This window comes from Dipteris shenzhenensis, chromosome 3, assembly GCF_047967505.1.
Source record: "Dipteris shenzhenensis isolate YYH24624 ecotype China chromosome 3, Dip_SZ_1.0, whole genome shotgun sequence".
NCBI classification, from domain to species: Eukaryota; Viridiplantae; Streptophyta; class Polypodiopsida; order Gleicheniales; family Dipteridaceae; genus Dipteris; species Dipteris shenzhenensis.
In genome coordinates, this window is record NC_141598.1 from 5,189,630 (window position 1) to 5,207,010 (window position 17,381).

Genomic DNA, 17,381 nt, shown 5'->3' on the forward strand with positions numbered 1-17,381 from the left:
GACTCTTGAGTTTGGATGAAAATTGTTTGCGGATGTGAGGTTTTACGCTTTGCTCTACTAGGGCGTCGCACTCTGTGTGTGTGTGTGTGGGGCATAGTTACCAGCCGAAACAGAAACGGAAGAAACGGAAACGGAAGAAACGGAGTTTCTGGGCCCCGCCGAAACGGAAACGGAAGAAACGGCAATATGATACAATTTATGTATAAAAATTTATTTTTTATACATAATATAATTATCAATAGAGTGCAAATCATACATAATACAAATTACAATTATCTATTTTTGAAGGCTGAAGCTTCAAGCTTCAGCCTTCAAGCATCAATGCATCATTCATGATTCATGCCTCTATGATTCTAAATTCTTGAATGATGCTTCAATAATCTGAAATCAACATGTATCATGAGTCATGACTAACAAGTTTGGCATTACAAGAATCTGAAATTTAGAAGTTTGAAGTACTTAAAAGTTTAAACTTAGCACACAAATTGAAACTTGAAACTTGAAACTTGAAACTTGAAACTTGAAAGTATTCAATGTCCAGACTCCATAGATGATCATGATTCATGGTCCACAAATTTCATGATCATGATTCATGACTCATGACTCATGAGTCATGCAAGACTCAAAATAAAAGCACTCATGGATGATATAAAAAAACAGCAGGACTACTGATCATCTGCATCATCCATGGCCTCCTCGTCATCGTCATCCTCTGCGTCCTCAGATAAGTTCGAGGCATCTGTGTCACTGTCTGAAGAAGAATCATCAACATCAGGATCAGGACCATCGGGTGCAACTGAAGTACTAGCACCATCTCCAGATGGTTGAGTGTATGATCGTGTGTGGTGTGCTGGTGCTGACAGCTCCTCATACAACATGGTGTATATGTCCAGCTCCTCCCGTGGGATATCTGGTATGACCTCCATCTTCTCCATGTCCACCTTGTCTACATTCACTTGGCGAGGTTCGGGGCAGCCGGCGGTGAACTCAAGGAGACGGAGGTTGCAATGACAAAACACCAACCGCTCCAATTGAGCCGTGCTCAATCTGTTCCTCTTCTTTGTGTGAAAGAGGGCCCAAGTGCTCCAGTTCCTCTCACAAGGACCGGAACTGCAGTCCTGTGAGAGAACACGTATAGCAAGGCGTTTCTGCCATAAGCCAATTAAGCCGAGATAAGTACCAGGAACTTGATAACTTTAAACATATTTGTAGTAGATAAAACTTCAAATTACTTAACGACTAAGCTCCAACTAGTGGCGTTGGAACTTGTCTCTTAGACTCTTACCAAAGTAGGAGTACAGTTGCCATATTTCTCCCACCAGGAGACAGGTTGCAATTGTGTCTCTCGGAGCCTAGCTGTAGGTCGACCAAAGGAGAGGCTATGATTGCGGAACAATAGAAGTTCATCCTCCAGTCTTCGTTGCATCTCCAAGTCACCACCCGTCCAATTTTGTAGATACTGTTGCATCCCCTCCTCCAACTCGTCATTCTCATATTGCTCTTGACTGCGCCAGAGCGGATGCAATACATGTGCCACCGCATGGATTGGGCGGTGGAACCAATTCCACCGCTTATTCCATATAGCACGGATGGACTCAACCCTAAATCATGCCACAAGAAATTAGAATGCATTATGCATGCAAAATTCATAGACTATAGATAATAGTACATACATAATATATATCTGAAAATTCCAGGCTTCATGATAACAAATTGCCATTTAGTAATTGCAATAATTATACATATTACAAAAGTAAAAAGTCTTACTTATCAGGCGATAGGGAAGTGTTTCTATTGAGGGCCTCTCCAATCTTGTCCATAAACTCGTACAAGAGCCCTAATGTGCTTCCCTCCATGTCTGTGATGCGAAGCACCGTGTAGATAGGATTAATCGATTTGATTAATGCCTCCGCCTGATTCCACCAAGACTCATCCATGATCATGCGAAAAAATTTGATAGACTTTGCTTGGCCTCTATCATCCCAATCTCCCCACTCCCGAGACACAACCGTGCGCAACAAGCCCTGGTGCACTCGCACAAGCCTCTCCACCACTATGAACATGTAAGCAAACCTTGTGGTTGGAGGTTTCAATAGCTCAAGGTCACTGTAAGCCCGATAGATGCTGAGGACTTTGGGTCTCTTCGTGACAAACTTCACGATACTGCGGGCTGTGGAGAAGATGGCATCAATCCAAGGTATCTTCCCTAGGTCCTCGATCAAAAGATCAAGGCAATGTGAGGCACAGGGTGTCCACACAATCTTAGGGAACTCATCTTCTAACATGGCACCCATTGACACACAATTGCTGCCATTATCTGTCACCACCTGCACCACATACTCAACACCTATCTCCATAATGGCTGCCCGTAAATGCTCCCATATATACAGCCCTGTAATCACTGTACCTGTAGTGGAAGCGTCTATGGCTCTCAAGAACATGGTTCCCTTGCAAGAAGATACTAAAATATTGTACACATTTCTCTTGCGTGCATCTGACCATCCATCGCATAAGAGTGTGCATCCATATTTTTTCCAAGTCTCTTTCAAGGGCTTCATTTGGTCTTCCACACATTCCCTCTCTCTTCTTAGCTCTCTTGTCCGCAAGGCCTCATATGTAGGCCCTTCCCATTCATACCCAATGCGGCTTACGGCTCTCATGGCCTTCCTCCATCGTGTAGTCTTCGCCACATGAAAGGGTATGGCACATTGTATGAAGAGCTTTGTGAGCTCACTAGTGGCCTCCTTCACTGCTTGCTTTTGCAAGCGTGCTTGAATGCTAGACCTTTGCAGTGATCCTCTTTTCCCCTCACTAGCATCCACACTAATTGATCCATGTGGCAAGGGTGTTCTTGTGGCACTAGGACCTGCGCTCGATGTAGTTGATGCCCCTCTACTTCTCTTTGCAGAACCCAATGTGCTGGCATCATCCAATGGCTCAGTGTCAGCAGCCTCTTCTTCATCTTGCAGCCCTTGTCCTCCACTTTTTGCAGCCAAGGCTGCCATACGCGCACGCTTCCATTCTGCTAGGCCACCTTTCACTGCAGTAGGCACGAACTCACAAGGTCCTACATCCTTGCAGGGAACACCTGCTAGATGGTCTTTCACGCGTGTGACAGACCCCGTCTTGCTTATGCCGCAATAGTTGCATCTCCACTTCTTGGAGCCACCGCCTCCTTTATAACTATCCAGGAGGGAGACATGGACCCAATAAGCATCTCTCGGCATTGAGGAGGATGGAGAGGTGAGAAGGAGGATGGAGAGGTCACAAGTGACTCGTGAGAAAGGATGGGAGGTAGACTGTAGGAGGAGGATGGAGAGATAGAGGTAAAAGAGGATGGAGAGGATGGAGAGGTAGAAGTGAAGGAGAATGGAGAGAAGGAGGATGGAGAGGTAGAAGGTAAGATTAAAGAGAGGATGGAGAGAAGAGAGATGGAGGGATGGAGTCAGGAGAGCAGGCTGCCAAGGATGGAGAAGATGGAGCAAAGGATGAAGAGGATGGAGAGAGCTCAGAGAAGGATGGAGGTGAGGGCAGGTCCAAGAGCAAAGGATGGGATGGAGAGAGCTTGAAGGATGCTGAAAGGATGCTGGAAGGAGGCTGAAAGAAAGCGGGAGGCGGTGAAAAACGGAGCAGGCCGCGGCGAAATTCTGGAAGAAAACAGAGAAAACCCGTTTTTAGGGTTTCTGGGAAAAACAGCAAAAACGAAACGCCGTTTCTTGACGAAACGGCGTTTCCGTTTCGCCGTTTCCGTTTCCTCTCACGAAACGTGCGTTTCGTGCAACTATGGTGTGGGGGGGGTGTGCACGCATGATCATCTAGTTGTAGAGCTTTAATCTAGCAAGCTATGTTGTAATATCCATGGAGGCAAAATGCTTTTTTATGTGGAGATTTAAATAATGCCCCACAGCCTGGAGATAGTGTTTTTGGTCATATGCACATGCTAGCTTTGGAGCGAGTGCAATGGGCTCAACTTCTCCTGTAATTTGGTCGTACTAACCTTTGGAAAGAAACATGCGCTTTGCTTCCTGGTTACACTTTTTCAGCATCATGCGCGGTCATTGTACTGGGCCCGTTTGGATCGTTGGTATATGTTTAATGCTCAACAATATGATGCATTCACTTGCTCTATGTGGGCTGATTATGCTGTCTCGCATTTGGATCATGCTTCTCGTTGGTTGAAGCTCTCTTTTCATGAAATGCAGAATGATAGGTTGTTGGAGAAAGGCTTCTTCTTATACATGAGTCATTCAAAGACATTGCGCACGATGCCATTTCTCCTCTTTGGGCACATTTTCACATTCATGTTGACTTTGCATGGTATACTTTTGTCACCCCTATGCAGCATGCCATATTAACTTGTATGGATATGCTTAGAGAGAACCTGTCAAAACCTCAAAGAACTCCGTCACATTCGGGACTTGTCGATTTTGCTGAGGTTGATTGCTTATGTCGGGCTAGATACTTTTTATAGTACAATTTTTGTAGAAAGTTGGAGAAAGGGGAAACTAGGGCCAGTGTTATGCTCTAGCCGAGATAACATGAGCTCGGATAGATCGGTGGGCATTTTCTCTTAGATGACCAACTTTTGTAATAATTAATGTGCGTAATTAAATGGTCAAGAGAAGTAACTGCCAAGGTCCTAGGTGAGGGCGTAATGGCATTGACTAGATAGTTCTAATAGGGCTTGGGCCTAGGTGCATCTAAATGTGAAAATTGCCAAGGGGCAATTTGTTTTAAAGGAACTCCAAGAGAGGGGTGAAAAAGGATGCATCTAAGTAAGGGCCTAAAATGTAGACATGTGGCCAGGAACTATCTAGGGAGATGTGGGTCTCAAGGATAAGCATGAAGGAAATAACGTAGATATGTGGTGTGGAAAAACATACGTATCAAGTCCTTGAGAATTGGCTGGGAGGTATAAAAAAAATTGCCATCGCCCGTGAGCATGAAGAGTTAGTGCGCAGGTTTAGTATCAGACAGGAGCTGCAGATTAAGCAAAGGGAGAAACTGCTTAACACTTGGTATCAGAGCGCAGCAAGATAGAGATAGACGAGTAGGGAAGCAGCGCACGTAGAGAGTTATGATTTACGTGAGGCGATGCTTCGCACAGTATGCGTCAATGCAGAGGGAGCGATCGTTGAGGTGCGGATGACGAAAGCTCAAAATTGCACCTTGAAGGATGGACGCAGCGGCTGGGAGCGGGTTGATAATCTGCGCTACGTGAAGGAGTCACGGTGATTTTATCAGGTCTCTGGAGTCCTTGACGAGCAACGTGAACGATCGATACAGACAAGGAGGGATCGTGATCTTCATGTGATTGAAGATGGTGAGGCGACTGGTCGTGATAAAGGAGCGCAGGCACACGATACGTGATAGAGTTTGACGGGCAGTAGACGTTGCGCGGTGGTTTGGATAGTGGAGAAGGAGGTGACGACGAGATCTGAACCGGAACGACGGCCACGAAAGACCCGCAGTTTTTTTCCCCACATCGCTTGGATTTGTCGATCAGCGCACACGTGATGTCAGGCTTTTCACCATTTTAGATTGACAGATCAAGAATATAACAGGGCAGAGTTTTTTTTTGCGAGTTCAAGGATATCCAGGGGGCATCTCTTTCCCTTTAGGATATATATTTCAAGTTCTTAGTTTGCAGTACTTTATTCCTGTACAGGAAGGAAATTTTGAAGTGCTGTACTTTTGGAGTTTCCGCGAAAAAGAAAAAAAATAAATAAATAAAAATAAAATTAAAATTTATTTTTTTTTTTCCTTTTCTACAAAATGGAAGCAGAAGGGCAGAGTTCAAGGGTGAATCCTAGTGAGTCTAGAGCTCAATCTACACAACAGATGTCACATCACGCAGCACCTACATTGATTGGTAGGATTTCAATATTAGAGGATGCTTTACAGCAGATTATGAACCAGCAGCTTCAGGTGAATGCTGGTCAAAATGAGATTAGGGAGATGGTGCAAGCCTTGTCGGCTAGACCGTCTAGGATTGATAAGGGCAAAGCTCCAGCAGAGCCAGAGCCCAGTGTACATTCCTTAGAGCGCGCAAGGGTCAAAGTGCCTAATATCGCTAATTATAGACCGGAGAAGTACGCTGGTCGGATGACCGAGCGCAGCTCTGATGTGATCGAGGTTTGGTTGCACAAGTGGGAAGAAGCCTTCGCCATTTGTGAGATTAGATCCGATCTAAAGAAAATCTGCGAGGCCACACACCTGTTTATTGAGGCAGCGGACAGATGGTGGATAAAGCAACAGAAGGATCAAGTTGCTCCAACCACCTGGGAAGGGTTTAAAGCTGAATTCAAGAAACACTTTCTCCCACCTGATGAAGAATCCCGAGCTTGGGATGCTTATAGAAATCTTCGTCAGAGGAGCTTGTCAGTGGCAGAGTACACTGACAAATTTAGGGAATGTGTTATGAAAATAACAGACCCTCTCCCTATGTCGGTTCAGTTAAAAGACTATATCTATGGACTGAACGACAAAATAAAAATGGAAGTTCGGGCTAAATATGTAACTACACTAGATGAATCTATAGCAGTAGCCCTGAACTATGAGGATGCCAGAGGCAGATCTGGTGGATTTGTGCAGGCAGGGACTCAGTATGAGCACCCGAGAAAAGGGGGATTTCAGAGGAAATGGGTTTCAAAGACAAGTGTCTCGCAGCCAAGTGGCCAAACCAAGCAGGTGAAGCCGGTTGAGGGACCAGTAAAAACAAGTACCACCGTTGGGGTGAAAAGGAAAATAACTCCAATGGCAGCCCGGGCTTGGTCAAAGTCCTCATTGACCCTTGAACAAAAAGAGAAAGCTAGAAAAGAAGGATTGTGCTTCGGCTGCCTTCAGCGACATCAGTGGAAGGATTGTCCACTGAACAAAGATCGTCGCACGGCTAATATGATAATATCTGAATGCAACGTAGAAATGCAGGAGAGTCCCAGTGCAGAACATATGCAGATGCAACTAGCGGAACCTTCTCAGAGGTTAGTACCTTGTTTGTTGTGTGTATCTGTTGCTAAGTTAGTGACGAGTGCACCTGATAACATCCTATCTAAGCCCGCAGCAACGGGGTATACAGCCTTCAACTATACGGAGTTGATCAAAATGAAAGGGCAAGTGGCCAGTCATGATGTCATTGTGTTGTTTGACTCAGCGTCAACTCACAATGTGATTAACTCCAAGCTCGTGAAGAGGCTGAAATTAAAGACAAGTCCATCTGACTATGCGTATACAGTCAGGATGGCTGATGGAAGTTCAACTGAAGTATGGGACCAAAGGGTTACCCAGTTGGAGCTTCGAATTCAGGACTATGCTGAGAAGCTTGATTTTGAAATGACCAAGCTTGCTCATGCAGATATAGCCCTGGGAATGGCGTGGCATTCTAGGAAGAATCCAGCCATTGATTGGAAAAAGCACGTATATCAATTCAAGATGAATGATGTGCTTTATGTCTTGCGAGGTGAAAAAGATATACCTCAGGGACCAAAGTTTCCGTGATGGAAATCAGAAAGGCTCAAGTAGAGTTTTTATACCTTTGCACAGCATCGGTAGAGTCGGTGGATGAGTCTTCGGCTAGCACTGATGTTACGCAAAGTGATGAGATGGCCAAGCTGGCTAATCTTATAACAGAGGAGTTCTCTGAATGTTTTAGGGATGAACTACCTTATGGGTTACCTCCAGAGCGGAAAGTTCAGCATAAGATTGAACTGATCCCGGGGGTAGAACCTGTAAATAGACCTCCCTATAGAATGAGTTTTACTGAAGAAGCAGAGGTGCGTAGGCAACTGGAAGAATACCTCAAGTTGGGGCAGATTCAACCAAGTTTCTCACCTTTTGCTTCACCAGTGATATTAAAGAGGAAAAAGGATGATACGTTTCGCCTCTGTATAGATTACAGAGCATTGAATAATATCACTGTTAAGCACAGGTATCCGATGGCTCGGATTGATGATTTGCTAGATGCATTACATGGAGCCGTGATTTTCAGCAAGATAGATCTTAAGTGCGGCTATCATCAGATCCGGATTAGAGCCGAGGATGTGCATAAAACCGCTTTTAGAAGCAGGTTTGGTCATTATGAGTTTTTGGTAATGCCCTTCGGACTTACCAATGCTCCAGCGACCTTCGTCATGCTTATGAATGATTTACTACGTCCGTATATCGGAAAGTTCGTAGTACATTTTATTGACGATATCTTGATATTCAGTAAAAGTGTTACTGAGCATTGTGAACACTTAAGGATAGTGTTCAGTACTTTGAGGAAAGCTAGTCTTTATGTGAATAAAAAGAAAACTATACTGTGTATGGTTAGGCTTGAGTACTTAGGGTTCATAATTACTCCACAGGGGGTAGAAATGGATCCGAAGAAAGTGGCTGCGATACTAACTTGGCCAATCCCTCAGAGTCTGACCGCGTTGCGATCATTCTTGGGCTTTGTCCAGTTTTATAGAAGGCATATCAAAGGATATTCCGAAATAGTATCGCCATTGACTGATCTGACCTCAGATAAAGTACCTTTTATTTGGGGACAGAATCAACAAGAAAGTTTTAACACCATAAAACAAGCTGTGGTCTCAGGACCGGTGTTAAAAATAGTTGATCCCCAGAAACCGTTGTTCCTAGAAACCGATGCAAGTGGCATTGCGGTAGGAGCAGTCCTTCTTCAAGAGGGAAGGCCAGTAGCCTTTGAAAGCAAGAAGCTTTCTCCCTCTCAAAGGAATTGGCCAACTCATGAATTGGAGTTGTATGCTGTTATCCATGCTTTGAAAACATGGAGGCATTATCTATATGGTTCAGAGTTTTATGTGGATGTGGATCATGATACTCTGAAACATTTTTGTAAACAGCCTGACTTGAGGGGCCGCCAAGCTAGGTGGGCAGAGCTCATGCAGGAGTTTAATTTAACGATTCGGTACCGAAGAGGAAAAGACAATAAGGTAGCTGATGCGTTGTCTCGTATTATGCACAACCTGAGTTTCACGGTATTAGAGAGTGCTCTAATGACCGAGATCAGAGAAACTCAGAAGGTGGACGAGTTTGTCCAGAGCTTATGGCCTAAGGCTCATGTGTTAAAACCCGGGGAAAATGAAAAGGATGACCTGGCATCCAGAAAAGGCCAAACTTATGCAAGATATACCATAAGGGATGGTATGCTAGTTAGAAATGGCAAGGTTGTAGTACCTGGTCAGAATGATCTCAGGCAGAGAGTCATTCGACAATGCCATGATAGCCCATGTGCGGGACATCCAGGAGTCGAGAAGACATATGATCTCGTGAAGCGAGATTTCTTTTGGCCAAAGATGAAAAAGCATATTCATGAATATGTGACACGATGTTTCTCGTGTCAGGTAAGTAAGGCCGAGCGGGTGAAGCCACCCGGACTTTTACAGCCCTTGGAAATACCACTAAGTAAGTGGGAGAGCATTTCCATGGATTTTATTGTAGGACTACCTGCAACACAAGGAGGATATAATTCTGTCCTTGTGGTGGTTGATCGTCTAACCAAGATGGCTCACTTCATTCCGACTAGAGAGTCTGTTAGTGCCCCGCAAGTGGCGGATTTGTTTATTAGACATATATTTCGTCTGCATGGATTGCCTAGATCCATAGTGTCAGACAGAGATGTCAGATTTACCGGTCACTTCTGGACAGCGGTATTTGAGACACTAAGGACTGAGTAGTTGGGAATGAGTAGTGGGGATCATCCTGAGACGGATGGTCAGACGGAGAGAGTCAACCAGACTTTAGAGGATATGCTGAGGGCATATGTGTCATTGAGGCAACATACATGGGACAAGTGGTTGCCATTGTTGGAGTTTGCCTACAATGATAGGAAACATTCATCTATTGGGTTCAGTCCGTTTGAGCTGAACTATGGTTAATAGACCAGCCAATCCGACTATAGTTGGAGTACCTCAGAAAGTGCCTAGTGCCGCGAACTTTGTAGTTCAGATGCGGGAGATGCTAGCACTTGCGAGAGCTAATATCCGCCAGGCTATGGATAGAGCCAAGGTGTATGCGGATGAAAATCGGTCTATAAGAGTATTTGAAGAAGGAGAAAAAGTTTTTCTCAGAATTCCTTCGCACTCGAAGTCGTTGACTTCAGGAGAGTGTGCTAAGTTATCACCTCGATATTGTGGGCCGTGGTCAATTCTAAAGAGAATAGGCAGTGTAGCCTATAAATTAGAATTGCCACAGGGGTGTAAGGTGCACCCGGTTTTTCATGTTTCGCGCTTAAAGAAATTTTTGCATACAGGTGACTCACTAATCGAAGGTGTGGTTTTGTTTCAGGAGATAGAGGATATTGCAAGGCACAAACCAACAAAGATCCTGGACCGAGGAACAATGCAAATACGAAATCGGAAGATACCCACGGTGTTGGTTGCATGGCATGGTCAGCCTCTATCGGAAGCTACCTGGGAATCCGTGTACCAGTTACGGAGAGCATTCCCAGATTTCATCATCGAGGACGCTGATGCTTGAAGAGGGAAGGAATGTTATGCTCTAGCCGAGATAACATGACCTCGGATAGATCGGTGGGCATTTTCTCTTAGATGACCAACTTTTGTAATAATTAATGTGCGTAATTAAATGGTCAAGAGAAGTAACTGCCAAGGTCCTAGGTGAGGGCGTAATGGCATTGACTAGATAGTTCTAATAGGGCTTGGGCCTAGGTGCATCTAAATGTGAAAATTGCCAAGGGGCAATTTGTTTTAAAGGAACTCCAAGAGAGGGGTGAAAAAGGATGCATCTAAGTAAGGGCCTAAAATGTAGACATGTGGCCAGGAACTATCTAAGGAGATGTGGGTCTCAAGGATAAGCATGAAGGAAATAACGTAGATATGTGGTGTGGAAAAACATACGTATCAAGTCCTTGAGAATTGGCTGGGAGGTATTAAAAAAATTGCCATCGCCCGTGAGCATGAAGAGTTAGTGCGCAGGTTTAGTATCAGACAGGAGCTGCAGATTAAGCAAAGGGAGAAACTGCTTAACAGCCAGAAAGAGGACTTTTACTCATAAGGGTTTCTCTTCAAAAAACTTTTTAAAAGGGTTGTCCTAGAAGAGGCTAAGTGATAATATCTGCTCGGTGAAATGTGCATATGGTAGTTGGACTTCTCCATGTGCACAACTTGCTTAGGCTTGGTTAGCCACTTTGCTTGATAGTTTGGGAATGGTCTTTGATGTAGAGAAGTGGGACTTCATTTTCCAAGCTATGCAATGACTAACATTTTGGGAAAAAAATGCAGCATATCATTTACAGGTTATACCAAGATAGTAAAGCTGCAAGTATTTTAGTTGGTGATAATACGGATGAATGGACCCTTGCTCGTTTTGTTCGTCATCTCATTGCATGGCTATATGCGATAGCTACTCATCCAATGCTTCAACTACTGGTACGTTGCATGGGTTAGAAATGTGTGGAAGCAAGTCTCTGATTGCGCAAGCTCATGCCGATGACTCCTTCATTCAAAATACTTAAAGTGATATTTCATGCCTCATGCATGCTCTATCATTATATGGTTTGGTAGTTGGATTACATGTTAATTTCCAAAGTCCAATCTTCTTCCATTGCATGAAAAAGATGGGCTGATATCACATTTTATGGCATGGAGAAGTAGTTTTGCCGACTCAGCTGGTGTGTCACATTGGTTATCCTTAGGGGTGGACGATTACTTGCCGCCAGCAAATAGACTAGATGCTTGCCAATGAAAAAAAAAAAACAATATTGGAAGTTGGGTACTTGGCCTTTACATGTCTGTTTTCGCATCATCCAATCGATATTGCTTGCCTATGTGCAGTTTTATTTACCTTTGATGACGTTTACAAGAAGGATATCACATTGTTCATGTCCATTATTGTGGAGCTTTTTCAGCAATCTCATCATGGATGTAAAGTTCTCTGATCACTTTCTGTGAATCATCTATGCCTGCTGAAGATGCATTGGGGTTTGAATTTTCGTGAATAGTCATATGCATGTTCTAGCACACAAGGGATTCGATTCATGCAGGGTGACCAGCCATGGGTGTACATGATGCGTCACTTGATCTCACATGTATCTACTAATGATTTTGTCGCTTGCAGCCCACTTATTGGGATTTCCTTCTACTCATTGGGATTTTCTTCTAGGGTACATTGTCATTTGCATGCACATACTTTCTCATCTTGAATGGAAAGACAAGAATGCTTTACATGGACATTCTTTCCGTGCAGAATGCTTCCATTGGTCAATAAGTGTTTACAAATCCTTTAGACCATGAGCGTCGTAGCTCATGGTCTAAAGGATTATACCTTGTCGATGATGTGCTTTATGATGCGGGTATGGTGTTATGTTTTCATGAGGCAGTCAGACGGTTTAGCTTTATACATGATTATAAATCCCTTTGGCACCTATTGTCACATATGCTTAATGATTTTCAGCTAGTGCCGTGTCTCGAGATGACAGATTGTCTCAAGGATTGGGCCTTTATCTTGGATGATCTTGGTTGTCATTCATTGCCATTGGTTGATGTCACAGTTGCAAGTTTTTCTCCCTCCTCCTTGGGTTTCAGCTTATGCAAATCTTATTTGGTCTTTGACTCGTACTCCATGATGGTGGAGGAAAAGGTCGAAGTATATTTGGGTTTGCAATCTGTCTCTTCGACAATAGGTCTTTCTTTGCTGAGTTTTGCTTGGGGTTCTTCCCTTTGGACAGACCTTGGCATGTTGTGATGTTGCACTTGCTCTTTTGTCGCCGATGTATGTGTGCATGTGTGATCACCTGCGGAAGGGGTCTGTGCGTGCGCGTGAGTGCATGCACACGCATGTGTGGTGTATATATCTACATATACACAAGTGCGCACACGTGCACGCATGCACTCACATCCCTCTACACATACCCACACATACATTTACACGTGTCCTTTCATGCACCTAGGGTAGAGTGCCATTGGTCCCTATCAATACTATCCATCTATTTAATCGAATATGCATATTGATTTTTAAATCTAAGTTGCATATAACATTCCATATAACCTTGGATAGAGGAGCTAAACACAATTTAAACCCTTGATTGCAAAATATTGAGTTGAGCAAATAATACAAAGAATCTAATTGCTAACTATTTTAAAAAAGAACACAATAAAACAATGCGTTACATTTCTCGTGTATGTTGAAAATGCACTCAAAAGTAGCAAGTGCACATATTGAGGCATGGTTGCATGCCACAACAACACTATATCTGATATTGCATTGATGACAAACAATATCAAATAAAAACCCTGAAGCAAGCTAGCAACTCTAGAAAAGATTCAGTACACTGCATTCACATTCAAGTATTTATGAAAGTGAAGATGGTTTTATGACAAGCTGCAACGTTGATTGTAGTTTTGGAGAGTGATTATTCTATACAAGAGCCCTTTAGAGGTTGAGGTCGTATGCATTTTGCCTCATCTCTTGCAGCTCTTACATCTACCATATGTGACCATCATTTTTGACCCAAAGGGCTCTGCTTGCAATTCGCTGCTATAATAGTAATTCGTGAGTATTCCATAATATTCAAGAAAGAATGAGCTATGTGTTCACCGATCTGCATGATTTGCATATGAGTTTTGTTTAGTGCTCCTAAAGTGCTTGCCCCTCATTTTGATAGCCATAGCCAACATGCACACACAACATGAAGCCTCCTTTTCTTCACAAGCAAGGCCATAGGTACATTGGACAGTGCTATATGAAATGTTTCTTTTCTAGAACAATCACACACGATTGGCAGTTGCTTCTTTATTTATCTGAAAGACCTTATAGGTAGGCTTATTTCTAGGGGTTCGATTGAGGTCCAACTTTAAAGCATGTTGTAATCAAAGCGGCATGTTGTTCTTGCACAATTGTTGTCATGGCTGAGCATTGCCTTGAGTTATGGAATAGGTAGTAAAAGCTCAGCAGGTGGGTTATTTTAGGAGATTCACAATTCATTGCACCCACATTGTAAAACTGGACTTTTGAGTAGGAATGCCAAAGCATAAATTACAAGCGGTCCAATGTTGTGAGATCTTGTGGATGGACTCTGGTAACATGTACAAAGCATATTTTTTAATTGCAAATAGCCCATGGTAAACACGTTGGAGTTTGTGATGTGTTAGTTTGTGTAACTTCTTTTGTTGCAATTTCTTTAGGCTTTCTAATGTAAGGTACTAAATACCTTTTTTTTGGGGTGGGGTGGTGTTTTCAGAGGCTTCATACTTTGATTCCTTACAATGACTTGAGTGGCGATTGCACAGAAGACTTTGCAGAGGAGAAAACTATCAGGGCTGTTTATGCTCAAATGAAGGTGAAAATTTTACTAGTTTCTTTCTTTACCCATGTTGAAGCAGGGACTGAACTGATGCATTGGCATTTCAGTCGTTCCGGGCTGATCCACCGGTTGGGGATTTTGGCAATTCTGATTTTCTTGATGCCATGAGATCTGAACTACGGCGTGCAGTTGCTGACATTAGGATGGAACTGGAGGAGGTAATGTAATAAACATTATATATACAAAGAAGGGAGCCTTGTTACGGCAAGGTATACGAAAAAGAGAGCTTGTTATTGCAAGGTGGAATTTCTCATTTTTGCGGAATGATGAGAAAGATAGGGGGCTGATCTCAAACAGTTCTGCAGTGCTATCTTTACCACTACTCGTTTTCTGGCTTACCGTTCTCCCCTTGCAGTCAATGCGGCAAAGCTGCAATTCATCTGGGATGCCTGATGAAGGAAGGCTCCTGGAATGTCAGGGCACAGATGTTATTCAGGCTGTGGCTGAAATCCGAAAAGAGTACTCCACTAAACTCGAGCAGGTACGAACATTTTAATCAAATAGTTTTCTGTAATGCAGGCTCTGGATTTCTTTTATGTAGCCTTGAGGATTCTAAAGCCTCTAGGCTGCAGTCTGAGAAAAGAGTTCGAGAGCTTTGGTCACAATTGACTATTGAACAACGGCGCTGCCTGGAGCTTTCCAAGATAGTGAAGGAACTTCTCCCAATGCCCTCTTCTGGACCTCATTCGTCAACAACTCAGATGTCATCAAATCGAAGGAGATCCCATAGGAGAAGAGTAGGTTTTTATTGCAAATGCCTCTAGTTTGAATCTATCTGTTCTTGACCATGCCTGCACGATAATGTCTCATTCAGTGCTGCTCCAGTCTGTCTGCTTAAGTGCTAAGAGGAGGTCATCTATATACTGATAACTGAATAGAGTGCAGGGCCTATTATGACTACAAAAGGTCTAAGTAGGTGTTATTTTCTACTTTGTATTTATGGTGCTACACTGTGTTCCCATTATGAATTTTTGTTCTTTTTGGTTTCTCTGCAAACACTTGGTACAGAATAGCGCGGAAAAGCAAGTAGCATCCACTAGTCTAGATGATGAAGCACATAAGTTTTTTGAGGAGTGTGTCTCTATATTGGATTTGGATTGTCAAGGAGACTCCGATGATTCATGTCATGAAAGACAACAGCATAGCAAATCTATGGATGATGGATCCTTGAACCATATTCCTGGTGGGGAAGTCAGTGCAAACATATCTGATAAGGTTGCTGCTAAGGACACACCTATGACACATCAAGAAGACCAGCAATCAAAAAGTGGTTCGGTTGGGAGTGATGGAGTTGTTCTACCTTGGCTACACTGGGGCACGGAGGCTGGTGTTGGTGACAAAACACCCAAGAAGGTACTTTATATTCTGGATTTAGAGGGATACATACAGAACCCTAATTTAGAATTATTAAACCACCGATTACTAGTTGAGACTTAATGAAATATGGATATGTTTTTTTAGTACAGGTAGACGGAACAATGAGAGGGTGAATGTTACATTGCATACCTGCTGAACTGCATACACATGGGCATAACAATAAAGGGATGACTGTTGGATGCATACCTGCTGATTGCATGGACATATGTATTGTTGAATACATGAGAGGTGAATGTTGCTTTGCATACCTGCTGAACTGCATACACATAGACACAAGAATGAAATACATACCTGCTGATTGCATGTTTACTAAGTATTAGTTATTAAGAGAAAAAAAACAAGTATATGAATTTTGAATTTGAGGGAATCGTTAACTAACTAAACATTAGTCATTAGGAGAAGAAAAAGCCAGTGTGTTTGAGTTTGAATTTAACCAAATCTATATTGCGCACCAATGTTGGTTTCAAAACCAACCTTGGATAACCTATTTCAGATGGCTATTGGAAAGACCAGAGTTTCTCAGCTTGCTCTCATTCTTCCCATCACCATCGCTACAGCCCCCCTCCTCTCTTGCTTTATCTTATGTCTGTTCCGTCCTACTTTCTCCCTCCCCCCTCTTCATTCATGTGTCTCAACCACTGCTTCCCCCACTCAAAAGAGTGAAGTTTTGCTTCCCTGAGCTTCGCTAAATAAACAACCACCAATAAAGCTGGAGGGTGCGGATATAAGTTAGCTTTCAGCCATCCCTTTTCAATGAACCTTTTATGTGTATGCTTTGCACCTTTTCTACTTCCGAACCGTTGTTCTTCACAAACGACGCTCAAAATGAACCCACATAGCATCCTTTATTGCGGACACATCAAGTTATCGACCCCACTATTCTCGTCTTATCAAGACTATCGAAAATTTGAAAAACATGTTTGGATTTATGCCAACAAATGGGGGGCGAACAAGCACACCAGGCACAAGATTTCACTAAGCGTTCTTACCGCGGTCGAGTGCCCCAGCCCTCGGCAATGAATGAAGCAAGTCGAGTTCCAAGATGAAAGTAGGTCTATATTGGTGGTTGTTTATTTAGAAAGCTCAGGGAAGCAAAACTTCTCTCTTTTAAGTGGGGAAAGCAATGGCTCAAACACGGAGGGTTGGGCAATGAAAAGGGGGGAGGGATGGAAGGGACAAAAGATAGAGGCACGAGACGAGGGATGTAGCGATGGTGATGGAAAGAAGAAGAGCAAGCAGAGAAACTCATGTAGAGGCATCACATGGTCTTTCCAATAGCCATCTAAGATAGGCTATCCAAGGTTGGTTTTGGAACCATGAAGGGCCCTGCATGCTAGCCCATATGGCTATCAAAGTGTGAACCGTGTCACTCCAAATACTCGTGGACACCTGTGATGGGTGTATTTGGGTGTCATCCAAGACCTCTGTGCATCTGGCTCTCCAAATGTGCCAAGACGAAATGCTAGCCAAAATCTCCTAAGAGGTGTCCACTGAAGCATGTGAAGCTCTGAAAGGAATATGTGGTACATCCTGAAGAGAGCAGGGCTCTATCTCCTATCGGCGGATCGAGAGTGCCCAAGAAGAAGGCTCACCCTCATAAAACACCTGGGGCCCAGTAAGGGATAACCATGCGATCGAGCCCCAAGTCATGAAGAAAGGGCAAGTATGAAAAATGCTG

The 17,381-nt window shown here is 43.4% G+C and overlaps 1 protein-coding gene across 3 annotated transcripts in view; it reads left to right on the forward strand.

Annotated features, from left to right (window-relative positions):
- LOC147903266 (uncharacterized) overlaps positions 1–17,381 on the forward strand; it is an 87,093-nt gene that overhangs the window by 56,949 nt on the left and 12,763 nt on the right. For all 3 annotated transcript variants that reach the window (XM_087373027.1, XM_087373028.1, XM_087373029.1), the window contains 5 exons: positions 14,204–14,302; positions 14,374–14,484; positions 14,682–14,807; positions 14,899–15,063; positions 15,335–15,679. In XM_087373027.1, coding sequence (XP_087229153.1) covers positions 14,204–14,302; positions 14,374–14,484; positions 14,682–14,807; positions 14,899–15,063; positions 15,335–15,679 — 846 coding nt within the window. The remainder of the gene's footprint in view (positions 1–14,203; positions 14,303–14,373; positions 14,485–14,681; positions 14,808–14,898; positions 15,064–15,334; positions 15,680–17,381) is intronic.